At 35.9% G+C, this 25145-nt stretch overlaps 1 protein-coding gene across 1 annotated transcript in view; it reads right to left on the bottom strand.

Annotated features, from left to right (window-relative positions):
* The window catches only part of VPS13B (vacuolar protein sorting 13 homolog B), a 417894-nt gene that overhangs the window by 272174 nt on the left and 120575 nt on the right, over positions 1-25145 (bottom strand). Inside the window, 2 exon segments of the mRNA XM_030444536.1 lie at positions 15058-15231; positions 16082-16216. Coding sequence (XP_030300396.1) covers positions 15058-15231; positions 16082-16216 — 309 coding nt within the window.

Raw genomic sequence — 25145 nt, 5'->3', positions numbered from 1 at the left:
AATTAAGAGCAAATCAACCAACACATATTATAAAAATTTACTTAATTATTTTTGTTTTTTCTTGGCTAATTATTAATGCATTATATGTTACAATTTGCCTCAAATGTACACTGCCACTCCATCCTCTGGGAAAAAGAACTATTATTGGCAAACAGATGTTTCTTAAGGATGATATGGGACTGGAAAGTTCTAACAGCCACTACCCAACTTTCCAGTAAAAGAAGCCGTGCCCCTTTTGGAGAAAAAAAAAAGTTAAAGTTAATATATGTGAAAACTTTAAAATATACTTGCTTCATCTTTAATATTTTAATAGTATTAGTATTTTAAAATTTACATTGAGAAACAGACTTATCTAATAAACTAATTCTTCCCTATCAGCATTCATGCTGATAAATTATGCAGTGCCCAGAAGTTACCAAAGCTTCAGTGGTTAAGGACAGTGGGCATGCCCAAGGAGAGACACTGACTTAGGAGATTTTGTCTTTTCTCCAGCAAATATCAGACACTCTCTGGCATTTGAGCGGGTAAAAAAAACCCTACAAGAAGTCTAGATTTGTTTCATCTAGAAGCATTTTAATAGCTTGATCAGCCAAAAGCAATTTTTATTGTCAAAAGTGAAGAACAACCATGCAGACAAAATTCCTTTGATCCAAGGATGAGCTTCAAGTACCTCATATGAGGTATTTGAATAATCTCACTGAGGGACAGAAGCAGCATTTGAGCCAATACAAAAAACCATATTTACATATACCTATGTCTTAAGCACTAAGCACATTTAAAAACCTTCCCTTGCAGAACTCTGCTATGTTTGATTTTCATAGGGAAAATGTCTGAGCAGCATATGTAAAACTGCTCAAATCATTTTGCTGTTAAACAAACAAGCACATGCCTAGAGGGAACAGCAGAAAGTAACTGGTCTCCTTATGATGAATAGCATTAACCAGCTCGGGCTTGCCAAGTCAGTAAGCGGTGTAAATTTAATGGCAATTAGCTGAGATCAAAGTTGAAGTACCATGAACAAAGTAGGTAGAACTGACAATATCAAAGAAGGGAAGTATATCATGGGTGACTGAAAAAAATTACTTAGATTTATTTAGAATGTTTGGAGCTGTTAATAGAAAAGGACAGATCCTTAAACACTGTTTATTTTCAAAACAGTATTACTGATTAAGCAGATTTCTAGGAGACTGCTTTCAGGGGTAAATTGGCCAAAAAAAACCTGACAGTGAAGTAAGTAAACTATTCAGTAATAGCTCCCGTTGTGGACACACTGCTTAGAATGATATTTTCTCAAGAAATTCAATTCCGAGTCAAAGTCAAGCATTTTCCCTCCTACCTGGCAAACAATTTATCAACTATTCAAAGCAATGGAAAAAGTGCACAGGCGACAGAAAATAAAAGAAAGGAAGAAAGTTCATGTGTTTCAAATGCAGTAGGTTTTTGGGACTATTAGTAACAGGAATAATATTCCTCTTATTAAATCTACATTTCTTAATCAAGGCTGACATAAAAAAAACCTCTACAAATTTAATTTATACACAATTCATCTGGAAAAAAGCTTTTGAGTTTGTTTTGGGGTTTTTTTTTTGGTGTGTAACGAGACATACATTTCCACATAATATCAGCAGGATTTAAAATTCCCATCTCAAATATTAAATGCTTAAAAAAACCTACAGCATACTCACTAATACTTTACTATCGAAATAGAATTCCAGGCTTCATGCAATGTCTTCCAAGAGAGTCCGAACACACTCTTATAATAATCCCCACAGCATTTTGTATGGATGCTAACATGGATTTTTACAGATCAGATACACAGAGATGTTAAATAATTAGCCAATACAAGTAAGTTAAGAAAAAAGAATTAACACAAGATAGATTCTTTCTACTGTACTTGCTAGCCTATTATTTTCATAAAGGGAAAATAGTAAAAAAACAGAAGCAAGTTTCAATGGTGTTTGAATTAAAGGCATTAAACCTAGGTATAAAGAAATGGTCCAGTATAATAAAAAGCAATTAATGTATTTTTGACCTTAACCTGAAAGGTAAAGACCCAGGAGTTCTTTGGCAATAAGTCAGCAAAGTCTATAAGAGATTTGCTTGAGCAAGGACTAAGTTTCTCAGAAGATCAAAGATAAGTGGTGTTACACTCTGCCCTAACCAGACCCAGATTCACACTTTCCATTACTTATTTACATTGATCTTATGACTATTTCTATAGATACCCCAGAATAAGTGTTCTTTTACTCTTTTACTAATATTTCTTTAATTAAGGAAATTAATTGCAGATTAACTGAAATATTGTACAAAAGACCTCACACAGTTTTCAAAGTGTAGGCTGAACCCTAATCCTCTTTTTTTTTTCTTTTTTTTTTTTCTTTTTTTTTTTTTTTTAACTAGCAGTAAAAGGATGAGGTCAATAAATTGTCAATTAATAACATACTTGCTTTGATGGCTCTTCAGTAATTTACTTTCATACCACTTCATAAATTTCTTAGGAAAACTTCTGGGATTGCTGATACAGTACCTCTGCCATGGGAAAATTTGGTTTAAATCTGCTCTGCTGCCAATAAACCAGTAAGAGTAACTGGCTGATAATCCTCCCACACTACACTGTTTAGGTATATGCACTCAACCAGCAAAAGTTTAATTTGTTCCGCTAATGGCACAGAAAACTACTCAAACTTATTCACCATAGAAATCTGAACTTCAGTCTGCTACTTTTTGTTATTCCTCAGGCAGAAAATTCAAGCTATTGAATGCTTTGCAATTCTGACTATTTTATCTTTTCTTTGATCCAAAGCATAACAATAATAAGGGATACTATCAGTAACTAAATATTAAACCACCCTTCACAGACGGAAGATATTAAAAGGCCTCAGAAAAAGCAGAATATTATTTGCATTGGCACACTGACATGCAAGACACATTCTATCATCCTAAGCAAGTGCAACTTTATTCTTAAACTACTGCACAAAACCCAGTGCTGATTGCATTCTTTTACATATTTCAAGCTGCCACACTTAATAGCATAATTGTTCAGAATTTCTAAGGCGATGAGACATCTTTATAAGTTACACCCCATTTGTTTGGAACACAATTTAACTAGTAAGGGCTTTATCTCTCTTTTAAGAAAACAAAATTGTCTGGCCAAAAAAAAAGAAGTATGACTGTGAACTGGGTTAGCTTTACATTTTCACTAGTTAAAAGCTCCCAGTAAAACTGCATTCACTCACAAGTGTTACTATGGGACCTTGTAGAAAATGAATGAAAAAAATCTTGTTGCCTTATCATTACCCCATGCTACTTTTGTATGAGTATCCTTCTTAACTAGTAATTTCTAACATCTTAAGGACAAATGTTCTGGATTCACTTGCTTGAGTATATTCCCACCTCAGTGCACTGAAAACATTTATTGAGCTGCTGCCATTTGAGAAAACTTGACCAAGAGTTGCTAAACTGTATTTGGCTCAAGCCAAATAGAGCCAAGCAAAATTCAAGACTACAAGGGTCAGTGCATCCTTCTTGCAAATATCCCTGCATCATCCTCTTGGAGCAGCCCATTAGAGCACCTCAGAGGAAGAGCTGTGCAAACCACTCCAAAAATATTCCACAGTAAAAGATAAATAGTGGTTCTATCTCCAGTATCTCCATTAGTGCTTGCATGAATATTAGTGAAGATTTTAACCATCATACTTGAGTGGATTATTCTTGCCTCTCAGTTTCCTGAGTTCGTGTCTTAATTTGCTGCCATTGTGTAGAAAACACCTGCTCCTTCACAGTTTTGAGACAGTGATCTTCCAGAGAAAAATAAACAACTTTGTATGGTTCACATTAGTGATGCCCTGTCCCAGGAAACAGATTGGAATGAAGTACAAGTACCTATAATGTAACCAAGAAGGAAAAAAACTTACTTGACCAATTCCTGAACAGTCCTTAAGGAAGAACCTCTGAAGTCTCACTGACTGCTCAAAGATGATTATGAATATCTCTGAACAGATAAAATGTGGCCATTGTTGTCTCCCTTCATAGTGTTACACAAAGTTCACACTGCCCTTACAGATACTCCCAACAAGCAAAAGTGGGTGCTCCCACTCTCACTCACCTTCTGTTACCACAGTTTGTACAATTCCTGCAGTGAAAGAAGAGTGGTTACTTCTGTACTTCTGAATTGGGAAGGGGAGGATACTTAATACACAATATGTGGCACTTCCTATCAAAAATTTCTGATTCAATGGGATAGAGACTCTTTGGTACCGTGCAAGCATTTAAAGAAAAATTAAAGTTCAATAGTTAATTTCCTATATGTCTATCTTTTCAAAGGAAACATGGTATCAGGCTCTGAAGACAACGAACCTGGTAATGCATTCATCTGCAAAAGATGTGCAAGCTGCAACATCCCAAAGTCCCAAACAGACAGGCATCCTTCATTTCATGAGTTTTGCCAGCTATTTTATTCTCGAGTCCCTGGTAAGCATGCAAGTAGCATTTACAAAATTGCTACCCATACATGTGCTTTATTTTGATCACAGAATGTCATGGGTTGGAAGGGACCTCTGAAGATCATGTCTAGCCCCCCCCTGCCAAAGCAAAACCAAAACTAGGGAAGGTCAGACTTCACAAAACTACAGCATTACTACTCCCTCATCGTGAGCGCAATAAACATTGGAGGGACGTCTACAAGAGAACAAATAAGGTCTTAAAATAAAATGGAATAAACTGTGCCATAAAACTACAAACAAAGCAGGTAAATACTCTGATTCTTAGGTCGTAATTGTTTGAACAGCTCTTGAAAACAAAGTCTTTAACTGAGGATGCAATGACTAAAATGAGACTAAGCTTGGTTACCAATTAAATGATCACATCACCCTTCAGACTGCAAACAGACAACAGCTCAGAGCTGACATCCCAATTCAACATTTTACAGCTGCTCTAAGGCAAAGACTTAGATGCTTGAATGCATGTATGCAGCTTATTTTCCCAGGATTTCGAAGTCCACATCCAGGCTGCTGTTCAGCCATTATAAATGAGTAATTCAATTAGGGCATGACTGCTTCTTGTATTAACTTGATAAAGATGTTTCATTCAAAGTGCATCAACAGTTGTATTAACTCACCCCTTTCACAGCCTTCTACTTACTTCTATGTTATGCTACCAGTCAAGAAACAAAAAGGTAATCTAGTCTGCAAACTATTGTAAAAGTCAGTAATACTAATTATATTTAGTACTAACATTACTATTACATTTTCATTATACCTGCTTTCAAAACTTCAAACATACCTTTATTTCCTGGTTTTCAATAAAAATAATTTTATTAGCTGGTTGCAAGCTGCACTAAAGTTTGATTTCATTAGTTTAGACATACAACTGTTTAAGTGACTGACATGTACTCTTAAAAGTATTTGTTTTCAGAAAATTCTGCTATACTGAAGATGACTTTGTATCCATTAAGTTTTCCCAAGCTAGTTTAAAAGCACAATTTTAGTACATTAATTTTAACCTTACCCTTAATAGTCAAACTACTGTATAAATGCACAAAACAACTATTTAGCTTTGACTAAAATACATTTCAAATCCTAGATTTCAAATACTAGAAGGACATATTGAAGATCTTCCATTTTATTGTATGAATTCTCAGGTCACAACCTAGAAAGAAAATTTGTTCTATACTAAATTCCTCTGTCTTATCACAGCAGGGACATAATAATAGAGCTCAAATTACAGGGAGAAAAGAATTAATGCTCTCCTTTCATAAATTTATTTTCATGTAATAGATAGTCAAGCATAAACATAGTTATACTAAATGTAAAAAATATACTGCTTATAAAATTTATACAATAAGCAGTTAAGAAAATATGTCCATTTTATTTAAAATAGTTTGTCTTACTGATTAACCTCTATTCCATGAATAAATGCAGACCAGAAAATAATACTGTCCAGAGGTGATGATCCATCAAATCTCCATTACCCTGCTCACTAATGTTGAGCTGCACATAATGCTTCATTATATTGAGTAGTATCTTCTCTTGTTTTTGTAATGAGAACTGATGCTATTTCCAAAATTTCAATTATATTCACTGTGTAGGTATGTGGGGGGGAAACCCCTATAGTAGCCAGTTCTAATATTATACTTTATATTGTATTTAAGCAATGTTTCTGTATGGTTTAAGTAGTTTTATTCCAGAAATAAAACAAGCAAAAGCATTTTGAGGGGAGAGACAGGAAGAAGAGGCAGTCAATCTCTGATTTATTCAGATTATTTTTGTGATATCTAACATGAATTTTCAGATTATACTTCATTTTCAGTTAAGATATATATCATATTATTGTATGATGGAAAGAAACTTGTGTGGGAATTTCGGGATAGAAACGTTCAATAGTAGAAGACATGTCTGAATGTGTCTTTAAGACTACATCCTAAACCACATAAATGAGACTGTTAGTACATTTGTGTATATTATAACTAGAAAACTGTAATCTTTGGAATGACCTGTAGCTTCCTTATAATCTCCTACAGAGCTGAACTATGAAACTATCTAGGGAGAACAAATTATATTTAGAAAAAAATATTTATTTAGATAATAACTTTCACACTAAAAATAATGAGATACATAATTTTATGCTGTTTTTCATCAAATGCATTGTATTTATGTAAGATGTTACTTAATCAGTTGTTAGTAAAATTTGAAAAGAAAAACATTTACGTGGTCAAAATGCATTTGTTTTACCATTAAAAGTCTACTGATTTTCTGTGACATCTCTTTAGCATTCCATTGCAAAAAATAGCCATGTTATAGAACTTACTTACATTACCAAACTGGAAATGAGAGCAAGATAATTTAATTATAAAACCTGGAAACAGTTTAAAAGCCATTTCAAAGTAAACGGTTACAGTCCCTTATGCTCATGTTTGGGAAGTGTCCAAATGGAATTTAAAGATCCCACAGCGTTTCTTCAAAATGAGTAGGAGCTATCCTAATATTTTGGCCAACATATAATTTCTCAATTAAAAACATGTTTCAATGGGCAAAGCTATGGGTCAGAAATTGCTAAGAGCATATGCCTGTCAAATTTCCAAAATTCTCAGAACCATTAGGAAGTATTTGGTCACCTTGCTGGATAATGCTTTTCCAGATGCCACAGGTGAATGCACTTTCATAAATATAAGGAACACAGCTCTATTATTGTCTGCTGTGATGGAAATAGAAGTCACCATTTATACCCACATTTAGATACTTTTTTTTTCAAACCAGATGTGTTACATATTACTTTGGTGGCCATATATACATTTTTATACCATGAGATTGTATTTGAACAGAAATCTTACGGAACACATATGCATACATACAAAATAAAGGAAGCAGAAATAATCTCATATCTGGCATCTTCTACATTTTACATATTTAATGCATTAAAAAGCTTTTTTAGCAACTTGGGTTTTTTACTTTTGTAGAATTTTGTAGGATATGCTGTTTAAAGAAAAGGTGGGGTGATCACCTTTATGGACATGAATGCCTGCATACCCCTGACTCACCACTCAAGAGCTCAAATCTTCCATTTCTAATACTGAAGCACAAACTACTCTCCCAAGAACTACAAGATTAACCATATTACCTATAGAATGCTGTTATCCTGAGTTAAAATAGAAGGAAAAGCCAGGCAATAAGCTTCTTAAGAAAAAGGTATAAACCTAGAGGAGAATGAGGCTTTCCAACTCCCTCACTCAACACATTTTAGTGCAAAGTCTCAGCTTCAGCTGTGTGGAGCTGAGTCAGTTTCTTCATGGTTCAACTGTTACTATTTTGCAATACTATCAATCTGCAGTGATACTATTAGGAAAAGAAATTTGGAAAAAGGCAAAAGCACTTGTTGGACTAAAAATATTACTCTGTTGACTTCCATATTGCAGCTGATCAGTAAATATCAAAGCCTTGAAATAAAAACAAATATTTTCAAGGAACTTCACAAAATAGGCTGACTTCCTACTAATTGATATAAGAGTATAGCTGCTTTTTCTCTTTTTTTTTTTCTTTAAATATAAATTTTTCAAGTATCTTTTTATAAAATGTAGAACTTCTTTAGTCACAATTTCAGAATCCTTGGGTACATGTGTTGCTGACAGATTTATGACATATTGAGAGAAACTGAATGTAATGCATGCAACAAGATGAGAACACCTCTTCACCCATGACCATTTGCAGAATAACTTGATGGAAAGTTGAACAAGCTGCCTTATCCTTGTATTGCACAATTACCTTTCTATAACCAGAACTTACTTCCAGTTGCCAGAGTTACACAACCCTCTGGAAATAATGTAATACAGTTAGTGTTGTATAGTATGTCCCTCCCTGATACTACTCCCACAGACATAAAATTTATAATTGGAAGCAGTGAAGTGCTTGAGGAAAGCTTTACTTCCCTGTTAGAAAAAGTATTAAGAGCTCAATCTTTGTAAAAGAGAGAGTACAGAGGTGATTCAAGTCTGGAAAAATATCTGATACTTAAACTTGGCTAGGTAGTGCACAACATATTGAGCTGTGAGGGTAACAGCGGAGGATGAAACTCACACAAGCTGCTAAATGTACAAAATTAATCACATTTAATAATCAGCTTTTATTTTCTTAGATAAGCATCATGTACAAAATTAATCACATTTAATAAGTGGCTTTTATTTTCTCAGATAAGCATCATGTAACTTGCATTTGCCACTGTTACCAACTTGCTCTCCCTCCACTCCATCCTGCTGCCCAGAACCACTCAGCAGTACCACCAACTGCAGCCCCCACTTGAACCTGTGATGAAACTAAAAGCTGTCAGGCATTTTGTTCACTACTATCAACTAATTTCAAAACTGTAAGAGAGAAATGAAGGAGAAATTGCACTACCGCAATCTTTTTTTTTAAACTCCAAGTTTTGTAAACTTAGCCTCACAGTTCAAGAAGTTGAATTGCTATTTTTAATCCAATTTTGAATACCCTAAGACCACTAGAAAAAAAAATTATAAAAATGCTTATTTATCTGAATTTAAATTCACCCCACTCAAACTAAGTACTACATGAATACCATGTTTTTACTAACTTATACTATTATGTTCCATATTTTTAGAAAGGCAATTATATGGGAATGAATAAGCCAGATTTTAGAAGCAATTAAGAAGATATAAATGTTGTGTGCCACAAGAGCACAGTTCTCAAAAGACCGGAGTCCTGGCAACTATCATAATCCTTTTGAAATTGTTCATATTAAGATTAAAGATCACTTTGTTCCTCTATTCCCACAACTAGTTGGTATGGTAAAAAGATCAATCCTCTGGTTTTATATGTAACATCTTTAACATTTGCTCTCCTTTCTGTGCATGTGATTAAATGTAACATTTTGAAATCCCAAAGTTCTGAGAAAAACATAAATCCTTGTCCACAGCTGCTGTTTGACTCTGGAAACACATGCATTTTCTTTTCAAGCATCTACCATCAAAAAATCCCAAAGGACTTGAACTGGAGAACACCTGCATCTCTTCATTTAGTTCCAATAACAGAGTCTAAACTTCAAAACTACAAAAATAGATGCTATGTTCAGCTGCAGTTACACTCTGCCCCTAATTCCCGTGAACAAAAATGCTAAGAGCATGAAATCATTCAGGCAAGCTCTGTCATCGAGAGGATAAGATTTTTTGCACCAGAAGCCCAGTGGGAACTTGATAGAAAACTGGCAACAATTACAGATAAAGTACATATTGAAATCCTCAGGGAGAGAAAAGGAAATGTAATAAGATAGATGGGTATAATTTTTACACATTTATACCCAAACCACAAATGTGAATTGTCTTTAATTACTCCAATATATTAAGTGTTTTTGCTCAGGCATTGTGTCAAACATTTCCAAAATACTTCAAATCAGTTTATGATTTCTCTTGTACAAGGTTTGGGTTTGTTTGGGGTTTTTTTACTAGCACAAGCACTCACTTAAACTAAACTGAGAACTTAAAAAGTATCATTGTTCCAGCTTTAAAATCCAGACTTTGCAGTATCCCCAGTCTAACAAGTCAAAATTAAATTAAAAAACCTGCCAATGATAGGCTTGCTTAACTGCAACAGTAAGGCAGCTGGGAGCATATAGAGGTGGGTATGAAAAAAAGCAAATATAAAACCTCTCAACTCCTTTCAAATAGGTTCTAACAGATAAAATCAGCTGTTTCATTAGAGGAAAAATATAATGTTCCTGTTGGTACATTTATGGCACTGTTTCCACATTTAAAGATATGATTTTTTCAGTCTTAAAAATATTTTCACTTCACAAATTATTTTTTCTTTATCTGGGGGGCGGAGGGAGATCGATCTTATCTAGAAAAATAGTGAAAAAAAAAGAGAAAAGTCTTTGAGATGTTAAGAAAAATACCACTTAGATGAGAAATTACTAACTTTTACAAGGTTGAGTATTTTCTCCTCAGCTTTCATGAAACTTTCACAAACTAGAGAAGCCTTCTCATTCTTCCTTTGCTCCACTGGGTGTATCACTTTACCACAAGAGTATGATATTAATACAGGTACTTTTGTTTACTCCCTTATTTCAGTGCTAAATTACTGAATATATAAGCTGATCTCAAGGAAAACTTCATTAATTGTATTTTTTATTTTAGTTCATCTTGATTTATATGTAATAAAACTCTCCAGACACCGGCTGTGCACACACTCCTGATTATTCAACATGGCAAACCAAATAGAGCTTAATCAGCTCACCTCATCTATTCAACAGCTGCTCATAATTAAATACTAACACCAGTATTCATTTTGAAATCTCCCTATTTCTCTCTAAGGCCAGGTGAAACAAACAAGGTCTGCAGCTTGCTCCAAGGGTTATTTCAGAGAAATAGTAAGAAGACCTTTCTAAGCCCTGGGGTAATGGAATAATCTCCTCTCTTGTACTTATTTTATGTGCTGCAGTTTTGATAAAACTGGAGAGCATGAGATACCTGGGTGTCTAATTTTCACAAAATATCCAAATATCAAAAAAAATATCCAAAATTCAAGTACCTCCATGCAAGTTTGTATTTAACAACTAAATAAAATCATATTTGCACTCTGTGTCACTAAATGCTTCCTCTGCCAAAGGTGGATCAGTTTTACACTGTACTAATGACACTTTGGTACATCAAACAGTAAAAATACTCTTGCTAAGTCATCACCAGTAAATGCACTGATTACACATAATACTTATTTTGCCTGTATAGGTTATACATCACATCATCACACACTTTAATGTGCCTGCTTAGAAATTACATTTACATTTGGAAATTAAGTTTTTCCTCTGGTGAATACACTCAGTGAACTATGATATTACCAGAACTGTGTTCTCCTCTTCCTCTCAGCAGCAACAAGTGTGTCCTGGTTTGGGCCAGGATAAAGGTGATTTTCTGTCTTGTACTTTTGCTTTTAGCTAAGTCTCTTGTAAGTAGTTGCACTGCTGAAATTAACAGCAAGTTTCTCAGACAGTGTGTGCTTCTAGGACTGATAACACTTGATGTTTATAGTTACTGCTAGAGACTGGTGTGCAGAGCCAGGGACACTGCTCAGCTCTGAGGAAAACTTTTACCCTCCAGAAGGAGTAAAGAGGTCCCACCTGCAGCCCTGCTTTGGGGAGGAACGGACAAGATAGATGCCAGAATTGACCAAACAGAGTATTCCATCCCATATACGTCATACACAGTATAAATTTGAGGGATCACGAGGGCCAAGCCAGATTTCCTGCTTCCAGCTTCCAGCTGCCTGTCCTTCCTGCCTTTCCTGCTCCCCTTCCTTCAGCCAGCATCCTGGAAGGATTCCGTCCATTCCTCTGCCTGTGGTCCTGATCCGTGCCAGCCCATATCTGTGTGTTCCTGCCTCCAGTTCCCGACTGCTGCCGACTCCAGGAGTCCAGCCTGGACTTTCTCAGGGCTGCCCTGCAGCCTCGGTGGTGACGTGAGAGTTACTGGGGGAAAAGGGGGGAGGAATGTGGTTTCCATTTTCCTGTATATTTGTATATATTTAGTAATTTTTTCCTATTTATCATTACTGTTTCATTAAAGCTGTGTAGTTTGGTTTCCAACCCATAAGTCTCTCTCCCTTATTCTCTCTTCTTTCTTTATCAGGGAGGAGAGAGAGATTAATAGAGAACATCTGTCACTCGGTTTAATTGCTGGGCCAGTGTTAAACTGTGACAAAGTGAAATAGCAAGGAATAAAACACCAGTGTACAATGCTTTATCACTCAAATTGTAAATATGTACTCAATCTTTGCAAAGCCACCTACGAACAAGTAGTGGAAGTTGTTGGATCATACCATTCAAGTGGTACCAAAGAGTAAATAGCTGCTGACTCGACAGGGAGATGAGGGAGAAAGGTTCCCTATCTGTTCTTCTGATTTATTCAAGAACATCACACCATTCGCACAACCTCCTTCTTGGCATTTTATACTCAAAAAACTGCTTTGATTTTGGACTTTCATAGGCACTGTTATTTTCCAAGATTCCTTACAGAGTATCAGAAACTGGCCTGCAATTGCTTCTCTAGACTATCATTCTGTCCTTAGTGGAGGTGGCTCTGTTGTAGCTCTGTGAGCTCCAATGCACCGCTCTGCCCCCCTGCCTGGTGTGACAGCAGCTCCACTGACACTGAGTTTGCAAAGATTTCTGAATCCATGTATACCGAGAGTTTACCTGAGTGCTGGTGACAAATTAACCAGTCCCACCAAGCTGGAACTGCTGTCCCCCCTAGCTCTTTTGAGAAAGCAAATACGTATTTTGTAAGCATCAGACACAAAGCTATTTGTGTATGCACTTCCTAGAGTCAGAAGACTTGGTCAACCCTGGCCTTACCTCTAACAATCTGAACAATTCTGGATTATTTTGCTCATCTCTCCTGCATAGTTTTTTTCATTCTCTCTAGAAGCAGGTTGTACTACTCCCTTTTCTTTGTAGTTCAAGTTCCTACTTTAGAATATCATATCTAACATTATTTGGATAAAATGCTTAAATAACACAATTTTACCACGACACAATCATCTCCAGCCACACAGCTTTAAACAACTCTTTTATTCCTCTGAAGCATAAATTGAATTTGCAGTCAAATTATCCAGTACAGGTTTCTTAATTCCCAGAAGTGACTGCAAATGACAGCAAAAGCATTTTTATACCCTCAAATTATTTCATGTTCTCTCTCCACACAGTTTTCACAGCCATAGTACAAAAGACAGCCACATCTCCTGCATTACATTGCTTCAGTCCCTTCAGCAAGGATTTGAAATTGAAGTCTTTAATTAACTCTGTCATCCTCTGTATAGAATCTGAGATAATTTAAATGTTAATGTTCCCTAGTAAGTCTTATGTTAAATAAAAATCATTTTCAGTAAACTGTTCTCCATGCTTACTAGCACCAAAGCTTTAACATCTCTCTCAGCTTTTCCCTCTCACTTGTTGTGGTCCCAAGTGGCACCTTGCAGAGCTGGAGCCTGGATGTGCAAGTTAACTACTACCCAAGTATACAGAATTGACACAACTTTCCTGAGACACTGGAGGGGGGAGTTGCAGGCGAGGTGTCCAGTAAATTTTCAGTTCTAAAACCTTAGCATTTTAAATGCATCTCCATCTAAAGAGCAGGTACCCCAATCACTTGTCCATTCCAAACCTGCTTCTGCCTCTTGAAGTCCCTGCATGTGAGTTTGGCTGCCACTTGGACTGTCAGTGCCTTAATTCTCATAGGCAGCTCCTGTCCCTGCCTATAAAGTGCTCTCTACTGTCTAATTGGATTATCCACTATACTGATGAGCTAAAATGCATTTTATCAGTAAGACCCCCAACAAAAGTATTGATTCTGTAGCCTGGGTACTTACACACAGCTCCTTTAAAATGTAATTAATATTCTAAGATAAAAATCAAAAACATACACTGAAAAGATGCTCAAGAAAAGGCAGAAAATGAAACAATCACTAATAGTAATAAATATTATGAACATATAAAAGCTACTTAAGTGACACAACATGTGCAACAGATTTTCATTTAAAAAAAATAACATCTGAATAATTCAGAGACTGTTGATTCATTAATTACTTTTCAGCCATGTTTAGGGGCAGAAACTTAAGATAATTGTTATAAAAACACTACTGTAAACATTTCCAACATGATGTTCTCCAAGAAACAGACAAGTACAGTTACCAAAAAAATAACATAATTGCTGAAGTGCACAGTGCTTACAAATATTTACTTTGCATTAGAATCAAATGTTGCTTACAGATGCACATTTTTTACAGACAGTAATAAATTTTTACAGACAGTAATAAATTCAGTTACTTTTCAGATTAGTGACATTCAACAACCACTACACATGAAAAAAAAGGAGAAAAAAAAGCACACTTTCCAGTCTATTTTTGTGTTCTTTAATATTGGAGTCAGCTAATTCTTTTGCTTTCCTTAAGCTAGATACTTCTTGTTTTGGTTTGGGTTTTCTTTTTTTCCCCCCTATTTGATTCCACAATTAGCATGGTAACAGGATAAACTTTTAAAACCACAAAAAACCTCACCCTTAAATTTCCCTAAACTGTCTGAAAATGCTGCTTATTATTTAAATCCAACACACTACCAAGTTTGATGACATCATTAGTGTGCTATGTAGTGTTCTGAAAATAACCTTTTTATCAATAAATACATGACAAATTTATTTTAATTGGAAGTTATGCAGCAAATTTATATTAATTATTTTGAGTTCACTAAGTTAAGCATAAGAAGCTCAAGCCAATAAAGGAAGAAAGAATAAAACTAATACTCTCAACACGAAGCCTGCCCCAAAAAAAAGGTTTAGAAAAGGTACTGTATAGGTAATTTCCAAAGCAACCAAAAATCAGTGAAGCATTCCTTATTCAAGAAGACAGACACCAAGATGCTCGTTTCAGTTCCTGTGTCTCTCCCTGAGCTAGCGAGCGCAGTATTTGGAAAAAATACTTTGACATTTGGTATTATACCAAGTCACTTCTGAAGGTAAGACAGGACAAATATAAATGCAGTACCAGATTGAAGGAGTTTTGCACTTACCAGAATTATGGCAGTAGTCCATATACTGTGGAATTTGGATTGTAAAGGCTACCAAATCTGGAGCTAAGAGAGATTCTGGCTTTCTGCTCTCATTGAGCCATTTACTGCTGTGTAAGTCTCTGGTGTCAGAAGGGCCTTGAATTAAAGGAATCAGCTTCTCCTTCCCACTGTCACCTAAGATAAAGATTAGACTCTTTAGAGCTTTTACTGTAGTAAGATAAATTTTCAACACATAAACATTCACTAGTCCAAAGAGAATAGCTATTAATATTTTAAGTACAGAATTAAAAGAGGAAGTAGAAAGAGCAATCTCATATAAGCTATTAAACAACTTCCTTAATGTTATCTTGTAAATGTCTTTACATCCAGGAGGATTTAAAAAAAAAAAAAAAGAAAACAATTCTCTTTACAATAGTAATTTCCACTGTTGAAAATCACTATAAACTTAGAGTTAAATATATTGCAATTTTAATGTTCTTGACATTTCGCTGCCTTTACATAGGAAGAGATCATAGGCATTGATCAGAATAAAGTTCCTGCATGCTCTTCAAAAAAATTTTTATTAAAGAAATTTAAAAACTACTTATGACAGTTCTATTAAAAATCCATAAGTAAAATACATACTTGTAGCACTGATGGAAAATTAGACATTAAACAATGAAAAGAATATAACAAAATAATAATGTTATTAGTAAAGCAAAATGCAAATATTCTTTGCAGTAAGAAAATGCAGAGTTATTCCAGTTTCCCCAGTGCTTTAAGATTAATATTTGTCTCATTTGGGAAAAAAAAAAAATCTTTATTTTTTTTATTCAGTGTAAAAATTGACTATACTGAGGCCAGACCGGATCATCCTGGCACACTTAACAATAACAATAAAAACCCCAAAACAGAATACAAAAAAACCCCTCTCTGATTCATAGGAACAATGAGTAAATTCTTGTTTCAGTAACTCTCCTTGTAAAAAGCAAGGCCAATTCTCCTGTACAGGCAATAAAGTTTTACATGGTCCAGCTGCACATACCTGGGGCTTTGGCACAAATTTTTATTGATCCCAGGGTCCCAGAGGCACATTTGACCAATGATGTGCCGCAGTACTTCAATTCAACGTTCTGGATTGAGCCCTCAAGAGTTGGCAGGGGATTCTTAGATTTCACACCTAATAAAAGAAAACTGCAAATGTACTAGCCTGTTGAATTTAAATATTTTTATATTCCTTCACCAAGGCATTTAAACTTAATTATACTTTAATTATCTACCTTAGATGTTCTTATAGCATTTTTGTTGTGATTCACAGGTTTTAAATGGCAATGAGAGAACGCTGTATATGGACATTTTAATGCAAGCAGTTATGCATAAAATATGTATAGATACTGAGAGGAAAACACATAAGGCCACTTGGAAATTGGATTAATAAATATGCATATGTACACATACATACTTTTTTTTTTTCTTTATAAGTGCCACTGCAACCATTCTCTTTCATGTTTTTATTGCAACCTTTTTATTTTAGGATCTTAAAATGACTAAGTGTTTTCAGCTTACATTTAGACAACAGCATTTTACTCAATAGCAAAGCATTAAACCCGCAGCTGAACAGCACAGGAGGCCAACACCACGCTTGCCATTTTTCATCTAAAACTGGAGTTCAAACCTTGCCTGATGTCACAGGTAGAAATAAGTTTTGGTGGTCATTCCTCAGCCCACATTTGTGCACACCAGAAAACCACCACCACACTGGTTGGAAAAAATCAGTGCTACTGAAGAGCTGCCTAGAACCCTGGTGGCAACAGCAGTGGGGGATCTTACGAGTCAGGATTGCAATTTGCTGGGAGAGCTGAAGAGCAGCCCCAGAACAAAGCCAGCCCACCTATTCTGTACAGCACTGCCTATCAGAAAAAAATACATAAATTTACTTGCAAATTAGAAAGAAATAGTTTCAACACCTGTATGAAAGGAAAAACTAACAGAAGTCGCCATTTTTTATGGGTTTTTCCCCCTCATTCAGAAGTGACTTGGAATTTGTCAGTTAGAATTGGCAAGCAGCTTGTTAATTATGAAAACATTAGTATAATTATGGAACTGTTTCCTCACACATGTAACAGAATTCGTTCCAAAATCCATAATTTATGCAAGAAATGTATTACATAATATCGGGTTAAAAAAGTGGAAAGCATTTTGACATCTATTTCAAGATAGTTACACACAAAGATACTTAATATAGTCTCTGCAGAATGAATTTATTAATTCTTTAGTTTCTATAAGACTTAATCCAGGGAGTATATTAGCTAGTAAAGAAAAATTTCTAAAAAATTCTAGAAAATACAAGATTTAGGATTAAACCTGGTAAATGTGCTTAGCTCACTGTGCCTATTCCAGTTCCTAATATTGAAGTGTATTTGGTAGTGCCTATATGCAGCATAGAAAGGGACATATGACATTTAGTAAACCTGACTACCATGTGAAAGTAGGTTCCACATCCTATGCATACTTTCTTACAAAAATTTACCTTGTCTTCTGTGTTCACAGCCTAATTTGTAATTGAAATTGAGGCTCAAAGAATGCTCACTGCAACCCAGTTGCAGCCTCCCACTACAACATCCCAACAGTGCTCAGTTTGAAAGATCAGCTACCAGCTTTAGTCTCATGAATACACTCCTCATTCCCAGCCTTGCCCAGGCCAAGCCTCTTTTAAAGCTGAAAAGCTTTAATCTAAGGTGTGGTATCAGGCACGATGCATGAATTTGTCAAAAGCAGCTTGGGCATCTCTAGGTTTTTCTAGTCTTGGCTCTGCCTCCTCATACTTCCTATAAACTTGTGCAAGTAGAAGCCACTGTGTTGAGGGAGAAAAAAAAGAGTATATTTTCCTGTCTTCTGTCTATTCCAAAACAAAGACTATAAAATACAGTTAGTAACAGCCAAGATTACAGTCAAAGTAATACAAATTTGAGTTGATAATTTGACCCACATCCTGCAAGTCTTCTCAAAACCAGTAGCTTCTTGCTGTTTCCATCTTTCAGCAACTTTCATGCCTCAAAATACAAGATGTGGTGTAAGACATATTTTTCTCACTTCACTATGGAAAACTAAGTACTTTTAAAACTAAGTATTTTCCATCATAGAGTTCACTTTTAGATTTATTACCCTGGACAACCTGTCTGCATTAAGACTAAAACTTCCCATGCTAGCTACATGTGTAACTTGAATTTTGTTTTAGTATCATATTTGAAAAGAAGGAAACAAGTTTCTGTGTGATTATGCTCCCTATTTGTTTCTCTTCACTCCTCTCATCAAGTAACACCTGGACTTGACAAATTTCAGCAAGATACAGCAGTGTTAAAGACACTTATTTGCTACAATCTACATAAAAATGTGGGAACACTTGTCCTGTTACCTGCTCCGTCAGTAGGAGCAGGAGAGCCATCAAAGCACAGCTCCAATTTGCCACTGCCCTGGTTTTCACCCAGCCAGTAGCTAGGGATAATGATGGGAAGCCAGGAAAGCTGAATGGTTTGGCATTGAAGAAACCCACAAACCCTCAGTACATGATCATATAACTAACAATTCTATGGCAAACAATATATTTTAATGTGTATGAAAACCTGACAGCAGTAATAAGCTGTTTCTTTCTTGAACAGTTTCTTTCTTGTTAGTGAGGGATGAGATGAACACTTTATCTCAATTTTCAACTACATGAAAAAAAAAAATGGAAAACTTGTTCAGAAAACATAGCATAATCATGCCACTCTTTTTCAACATTGCTTTGACACCAAATGGCAAACACCACATTTATTGTTCAGTACACCTCACATTTTCTTAGTTATTATTTACATCAGGAATACTGTAATCAAAGACTTTATGGAGACAGAGAGGCACTTATACCTGCCCTCTACCAAGTAAAACTTATGGCTGCTTCTAGATAAAAATCACCATTCTGTAGTTGACCGGTTTTTCTATTGGAATCATCTTGCCCATTGTAGAACTATTTGCAGTGAAAATCAAGTGGTGTCTTGTAACCGTGTTTATACTTGCTGACTGTGTTGATACTAGCTGATCACACAATCTGTTCTAATTTAATCACACATCAAATATACTGCATCACCAAACAACTAAAAAGCTGTTCTTTGCATATGGCAGAAAGGTTAATTTAAAATCTACTGCATCTTGACACTTTGCACCTTGTGTACATTAAGTCACTTTAACTCCAAGCCTAAAGAACCATTCTGCTATAGCAACATGCACAGAAGTATCACGCTAATGAGAAAGATTCCTATACCCTTTAAAGGAGAACCCCATATCCTCCCCAACAACTTTTTGGTCAGAGCTTTGGTCCTCTTGGCCTATGCGTCTTTTCCCAATCCATTTGTAACAAAGGTGAATTTGCAATGATTAATGGAAAATCAAGCAAAAAAAATCTAAACTGATCAAATAGAAGTGATGGGAAACCAGTAAAAGAAATACATGACTGATTTGGAGGACTGTGTGCCACCAAATTCGTGAAATACAACACATAATTCCTTAGAAGAATCATAAGCAAACTATGAACTGCAAAATATGAAATGGGAAATGAGTAAGGCATGACTAAAACTTCTAGAACCAGCTCTGCATAAATTCTCCCCACATCTAAGTTATAGCCTCAGAAGGAAAAATGTCAATATTTAAAGCATGAAGTACCAATAAACTATGGTTTGGCATCATGATATAGTCAAAGACTGTCACATATGTATCAAAATGACTTCAAACTCAGTTACAAAAGATCAATCCATGAATAAAAGCAAAGAACTAAAATGAAGTAACATTTAGATCTAATTCTTACTGGAATCAAGAAAAAATGTCATTTTTTTTTTCCCCACAAAAAAAAATATCAAATGTTACTAACACAGAAAAGCTAGTAAACAAATCAAAGCATAAGACACTCATTCATGCTCAGTCTCTGCTAAGCGGTGCCCTCAGTGAGGACTTCGGAAAATCCATGGTGAACTTGTTAAAGAGTTGGAACTCCTGAAAAGCTTGAAGCTAAATACAAACTTATTTTCTTATTCCTCGCAGTATGAACATAATAGAGGCCATGAAGACTAGATCTAGGTGGCATCAGTCCTAACTCTAGTATTTAAAGGATTTCATCTTCATTTAAATAAAACAGCAGCACAGGAACTTCAACATCTCTTTCAATCATTGTGCTTCCATGCACACACCACCTGAAGCAAAAACACTGGGGTTCTGTAACTGAGGTTTTTTATTTCATAGAATCATAGAATTGGCTGGGTTGGAAGGGACCTCAGAGATCATCAAGTCCAACCCCTGATCCACTACTGTTGCAGTTGCTAGACTACGGCACTGAGTGCCACATCCAGTCTCTTTTTAAATATCTCCAGGGACGGAGAATCCACTACTTCCCAGGGCAGCCCATTCCAATGCCTGATCACCCTCTCAGTAAAGGAATTCTTTCTAATATCTAACCTAAACTTCCCCTGGCACAACTTAAGACCATGCCCTCTTGTCTTGCTGAGAGTTGCCTGGGAAAAGAGACCAACCCCCACCTGGCTACACCCTCCTTTCAGGGAGTTGTAGAGAGCGATGAGGTCTCCCCTGAGCCTCCTCTTCTCCAGGCTGAACAGCCCCAGTTCCCTCAGCCTCTCCTCATAGGGTCTGTGCTCAAGTCCCTTCACCAGACTGGTTGCTCTCCTTTGGACCCACTCCAGCACCTCGATATCCTTCCTAAACTGAGGGGCCCAGAACTGGACACAGGACTCAAGCTGTGGCCTCACCAGTGCTGAGTACAGGGGCAGAATCACTTCCTTGGACTTCAGTTGGAGAAACAGAGAAAAAGAGATTTTTCTGAAGTGAAGAAGAAGAAGAGAGGTACAAATACCTCTCAGTTTTTTTAGTAGCAAAACTAAATCTTTGTGTTGAATTTCCTCAAATATGTTTATTGTGTTCACAATTCCACTTATCGAATGTGAAGACTACATTTTGCAGCCCTGACGTAGACACACCCTGACTACTATTTTCTTTCTTCTTCAAATCAGTAATTCAAGATCTCAAGGTGTCAATGGACACCTTTTTTTCTAACTCAATTTTATTTAGCATTATTATTGCTAGTCTGTTTATCATCACTACTTATTTGTCACTGTGTCAACCGGGTTTCAGTCCACAAACTGGTACTGTAAGAAATTAATGCTTCATTCTACCCATCCCCAAGACTTAAGAAAGCATTAACAACAAGATTTTGGTGGACTTGACCTGCCTTTATTTTATGGTAAGCTGGACAGATTTTCTACTGTCTTAAACTTCTTGTAATACAGTTCCACATCTAAAAAATAGCTCACTTTCATTTCCTCTTCAACCATGGTACTCAGAGTTAAACTAAATGGATGAATGGGAGGATGAAAATACTTATTGACAGACTAAAATACCATCTAAAGAAAGTCAAGCTGCATTCTTCTTGGGTGACAATGACAAAATACTTATCAATGTAAATATCTACCACCCTCTTCACCAGAACATAAGATGCAAAAGCCACATGTATGCACACACAACACAAAAATCAATCTCCACAAGTACCTTCAGTATTTTCAAATGGATTTCAGGGCCAAGCACACAGCCAGTCATGGACTGGTTTTCATTTTAAAGAAAAAGATTAAAACCTCTGTAACTAACCTCTTCAATCTTCAAACTGCCTGTAAACCAATTTAGGCTTCTCTATTTCCTAAAAAGTAAACCAGACGTAGGCTCATCATTTCATAATGGAGATTTAAACACTGCAAAAATCTTCCCAGCTTGCTCAAGAACAATTTCAGCTACAGGGAGAGTCACTTAAATCTGGCAAATCCCTGTTGCTACATTCCCATTCTGACACTCCACACAATACCCTTTATACAGGTCCCCATCTACCTTAATCCACGAACTTCTTGATTATTCCACAGTCCTGCTTCAAATGGAGAGCTAAATATTCAGAGACTGAAAACCAATACTGAAGTAATCACAGAACATTTGGAATATGTTTAAGGCACTCTAGGTCAGAAGCACCTTTTGAGTAACTCTACTGACAATCTCTGCTAAGTGATCATCAAGTCAGGTAAATAATGCTTTAATTTTGAACCCTCATAAGAGAACTAAATAGCTATCACTGAAAGAAAAATCTGAAAATACAATGCAAATGGGAAATGTTTCAGAACTCCCTTTACCCACTGTACCCAGAAGGCCAACCAGCACACACTGACAATTAAAACTCAGGGACCATCCTGAAACATTTTCAGTGTAGGGAACAGAAGTAGAATCCATGCATACTCTGTTGATCTACACTGTTCCTTTTAATTTAAATAGCAAACATTTACAGAAGGAATACTATCTTCTCTCTTTAAACATAGTAAAACATAAAGTATTGCAAATACCTCTAAAACTTAGCTGTGAAAGGTATAGTTTTAGGCAACTTATTATTACTCATACTACTATTGCTAATAGGCTATTTAGACACTGCAAATTATAAGCATATTTAATTGAAGCTATTATTTTAGATTTAGCAACATGACACCAGCAAGGACACAGGATTAAAGTGGTTTCAGTGGCACTGTTCCTGCTGTTGCAAACATAGGTTTGAAAACAAGAAAAGGACTTATTTTCCTTCCTGCACAGTTCCATAGATGCATTTCAGATACCGCTGTATCATTTGAGGCAAAGGGTAGAAGCCCAAGCTAATACATTAAAATGCTTTTTGTCTTCCAAGAAAACCCAGAATAACTATTAGAATCTGCATGCCTAGCTCTCAAAACAATCCATACAGCTATACACTGTCAGCAGATAAATGCTACAAATTACGTGTATGTAAAAGCTTCCAGGCTACAAATAAATAACTTGAAAATCTTTCACCATAAAATACTTGCAGCATGATCCTGAAAAACACAGGCAGACAGACAGAGGGAAGAGCTTACAGGTTCCACCCCCAGAAACACACCCTTTGGTTTGAAGCCCTCACAAGCAACTGACTCCATCTGAAGTCATATGAGCCTTCCACTCCTTTCAAATCAAGTAGTTTTACTGTATATTGAGGTAAGTAGCTCAAACAGAAGAACACAGTATATTAAAACACTTCTTCTCATTAATATATGCTATTATTATAATGGCAAACCTGATGCACGTTTTCTCTCTTGAGCTTCTATTAAATCTAGTTCAAGTTCAATCCAGTATGAGTTCAAATGCATTATCATCAACTATGCTAAGCATAAGTTGCAATGTATCTTAGGCTCTGGAATAAAGCCTGCATTTTACAACTACTCTTTTAATAAAAAGGTGCATAGCAACCAGAGGAAAAGGACATCTATAGTTTTACCAGGACAGCAAAATGCAGAATAAAATAAAACCTTCTTAGAGGAACAAGAGTCCTCTCACATCTCAACACCTTCTTAGAGGAACAAGAGTCCTCTCACATCTCAACACCTTCTCAAGAAATGACAGATCGAACACCTGGAGCCACACATGGTTGTGAGCTTCCCTGTAACACACATGACACTTGGTCACCTGTTTGCTGTCAGAGTATCTTATGACTCAAATCTTTCCCAAGCTCCATTAGATATAATTACATATAGGAAATAACAGTTATGGACCATAAAAAAGTCAACATCTGAGGATTCTAGAGGATGGACAAAGTAATTCTTCAAGAAGAAACCACAAAGGCTTATAAGAATTCAAAAGAATAAAGACAGATGTGCTTAATAGCAATATTATAAACAAATAATAAAGAACTACCATTTCAGATGAAATCCTTAACAATTTGATTTCCTGAGTTGCTGTGGATAGGGGAGAAGCAAGAAAAGTGAAGCAAGCCAGCAATTGTGTGCGTAAAATATGGACAAAAAAGGTGGCTGCTGCTGGGGATCCTGACTGTAAAGGAGTGGGAAAGAGCAGGAAGACAGTAATTCAGACAGGCTGGATAAATAAAACATGTTAGGGATTACATGAAAAAATATTAAAATGCAGTATAATCAGTATTACCTTGAACCATCTCCCCATGTTTTTCCTTCTCAGTGTATGCTGCTTTAAAGAACAGAAAGAACTGAAGCTACCCTTTCCCATGTTATTTTCCACACACACACAGCCACATTTCACTAAGAATGAGTTTGTTTCTAACTGGAGTTTCATTCTTAAAAACTTCTATATTGCGCTGGATTTTTTTGATATCACTGTGCTCCTCCCAGCAATGTAAATACACATTGTTTGGGATAAATATAAAAACACAATGCTCTAAGTTAAACCAAGAATGTTTACATTTTTATTTAAACGTTATATGCAACTACTGAGAACCTAAAGAGAAACAGTACATTTAGTGTCTGAAATGGCAGTTTCTAACACCAGGAGGGTATTAACCTTTAATCCTTGAAATAATTAAAGAAATGTTTGTAGAAATATTTTTAGCCTCTTTATCTGGTCAAAGTACTGGAAGTTAAGTCGTGTCTGTACAAACCAATCATTTCACCAGCAGTTTTAAATTTCTTTAAAGCCTCATATAAAAAGCACCTGCTTAAAGTGAGTAATGGAGTTTTATATTCATTGCACTTAGGAACAGCGTATGTAACCTATTCCGTTTTCCTCCCTTGTGGAATATATTTCAGCTTATATTGCACAGCACATTACCGATGTGTATAAAGACTCTCTGATCAGCAATTTGGACTGCAGACAGCAACCTGCATGAGTATATTTTTTTTCTCCTCCTTAAATACAGTGTCCACTTGATTCAGCAAATCAAATTAAAACCATCCTTTAAAGATGATGATCTCACCTTCACAGTGACTACACGAAGCCCATATATGCTAACACGGTACCAATGTCAGGCTACAACCTTCAGTACATACACTGCACAACCAACAAGCATTATAAAGAAAGAAGATAGTATATAATCTTCTCTGACTAAATAACAGAGAATCTCCATTAGTGTATTTCATTTCTGAGAAGTTAAAATTCACACTATTAAGATACCAAAAATAAGCTGTGTACAGTAGAAAATCCAAATGTAAGGGAAGTTCTGTAACTTAACACATACTAAGGATGCAGTTTAATCTTGGAATCAGCATCTTGCCATGAAAAAGCATTTC

The sequence above is a fragment of the Calypte anna genome, chromosome 2 (genome assembly GCF_003957555.1).
Source record: "Calypte anna isolate BGI_N300 chromosome 2, bCalAnn1_v1.p, whole genome shotgun sequence".
NCBI lineage: Eukaryota > Metazoa > Chordata > Aves > Apodiformes > Trochilidae > Calypte > Calypte anna.
Note: the sequence above shows the minus strand (reverse complement) of the source record. Positions and strands in the feature narration are given on the sequence as shown.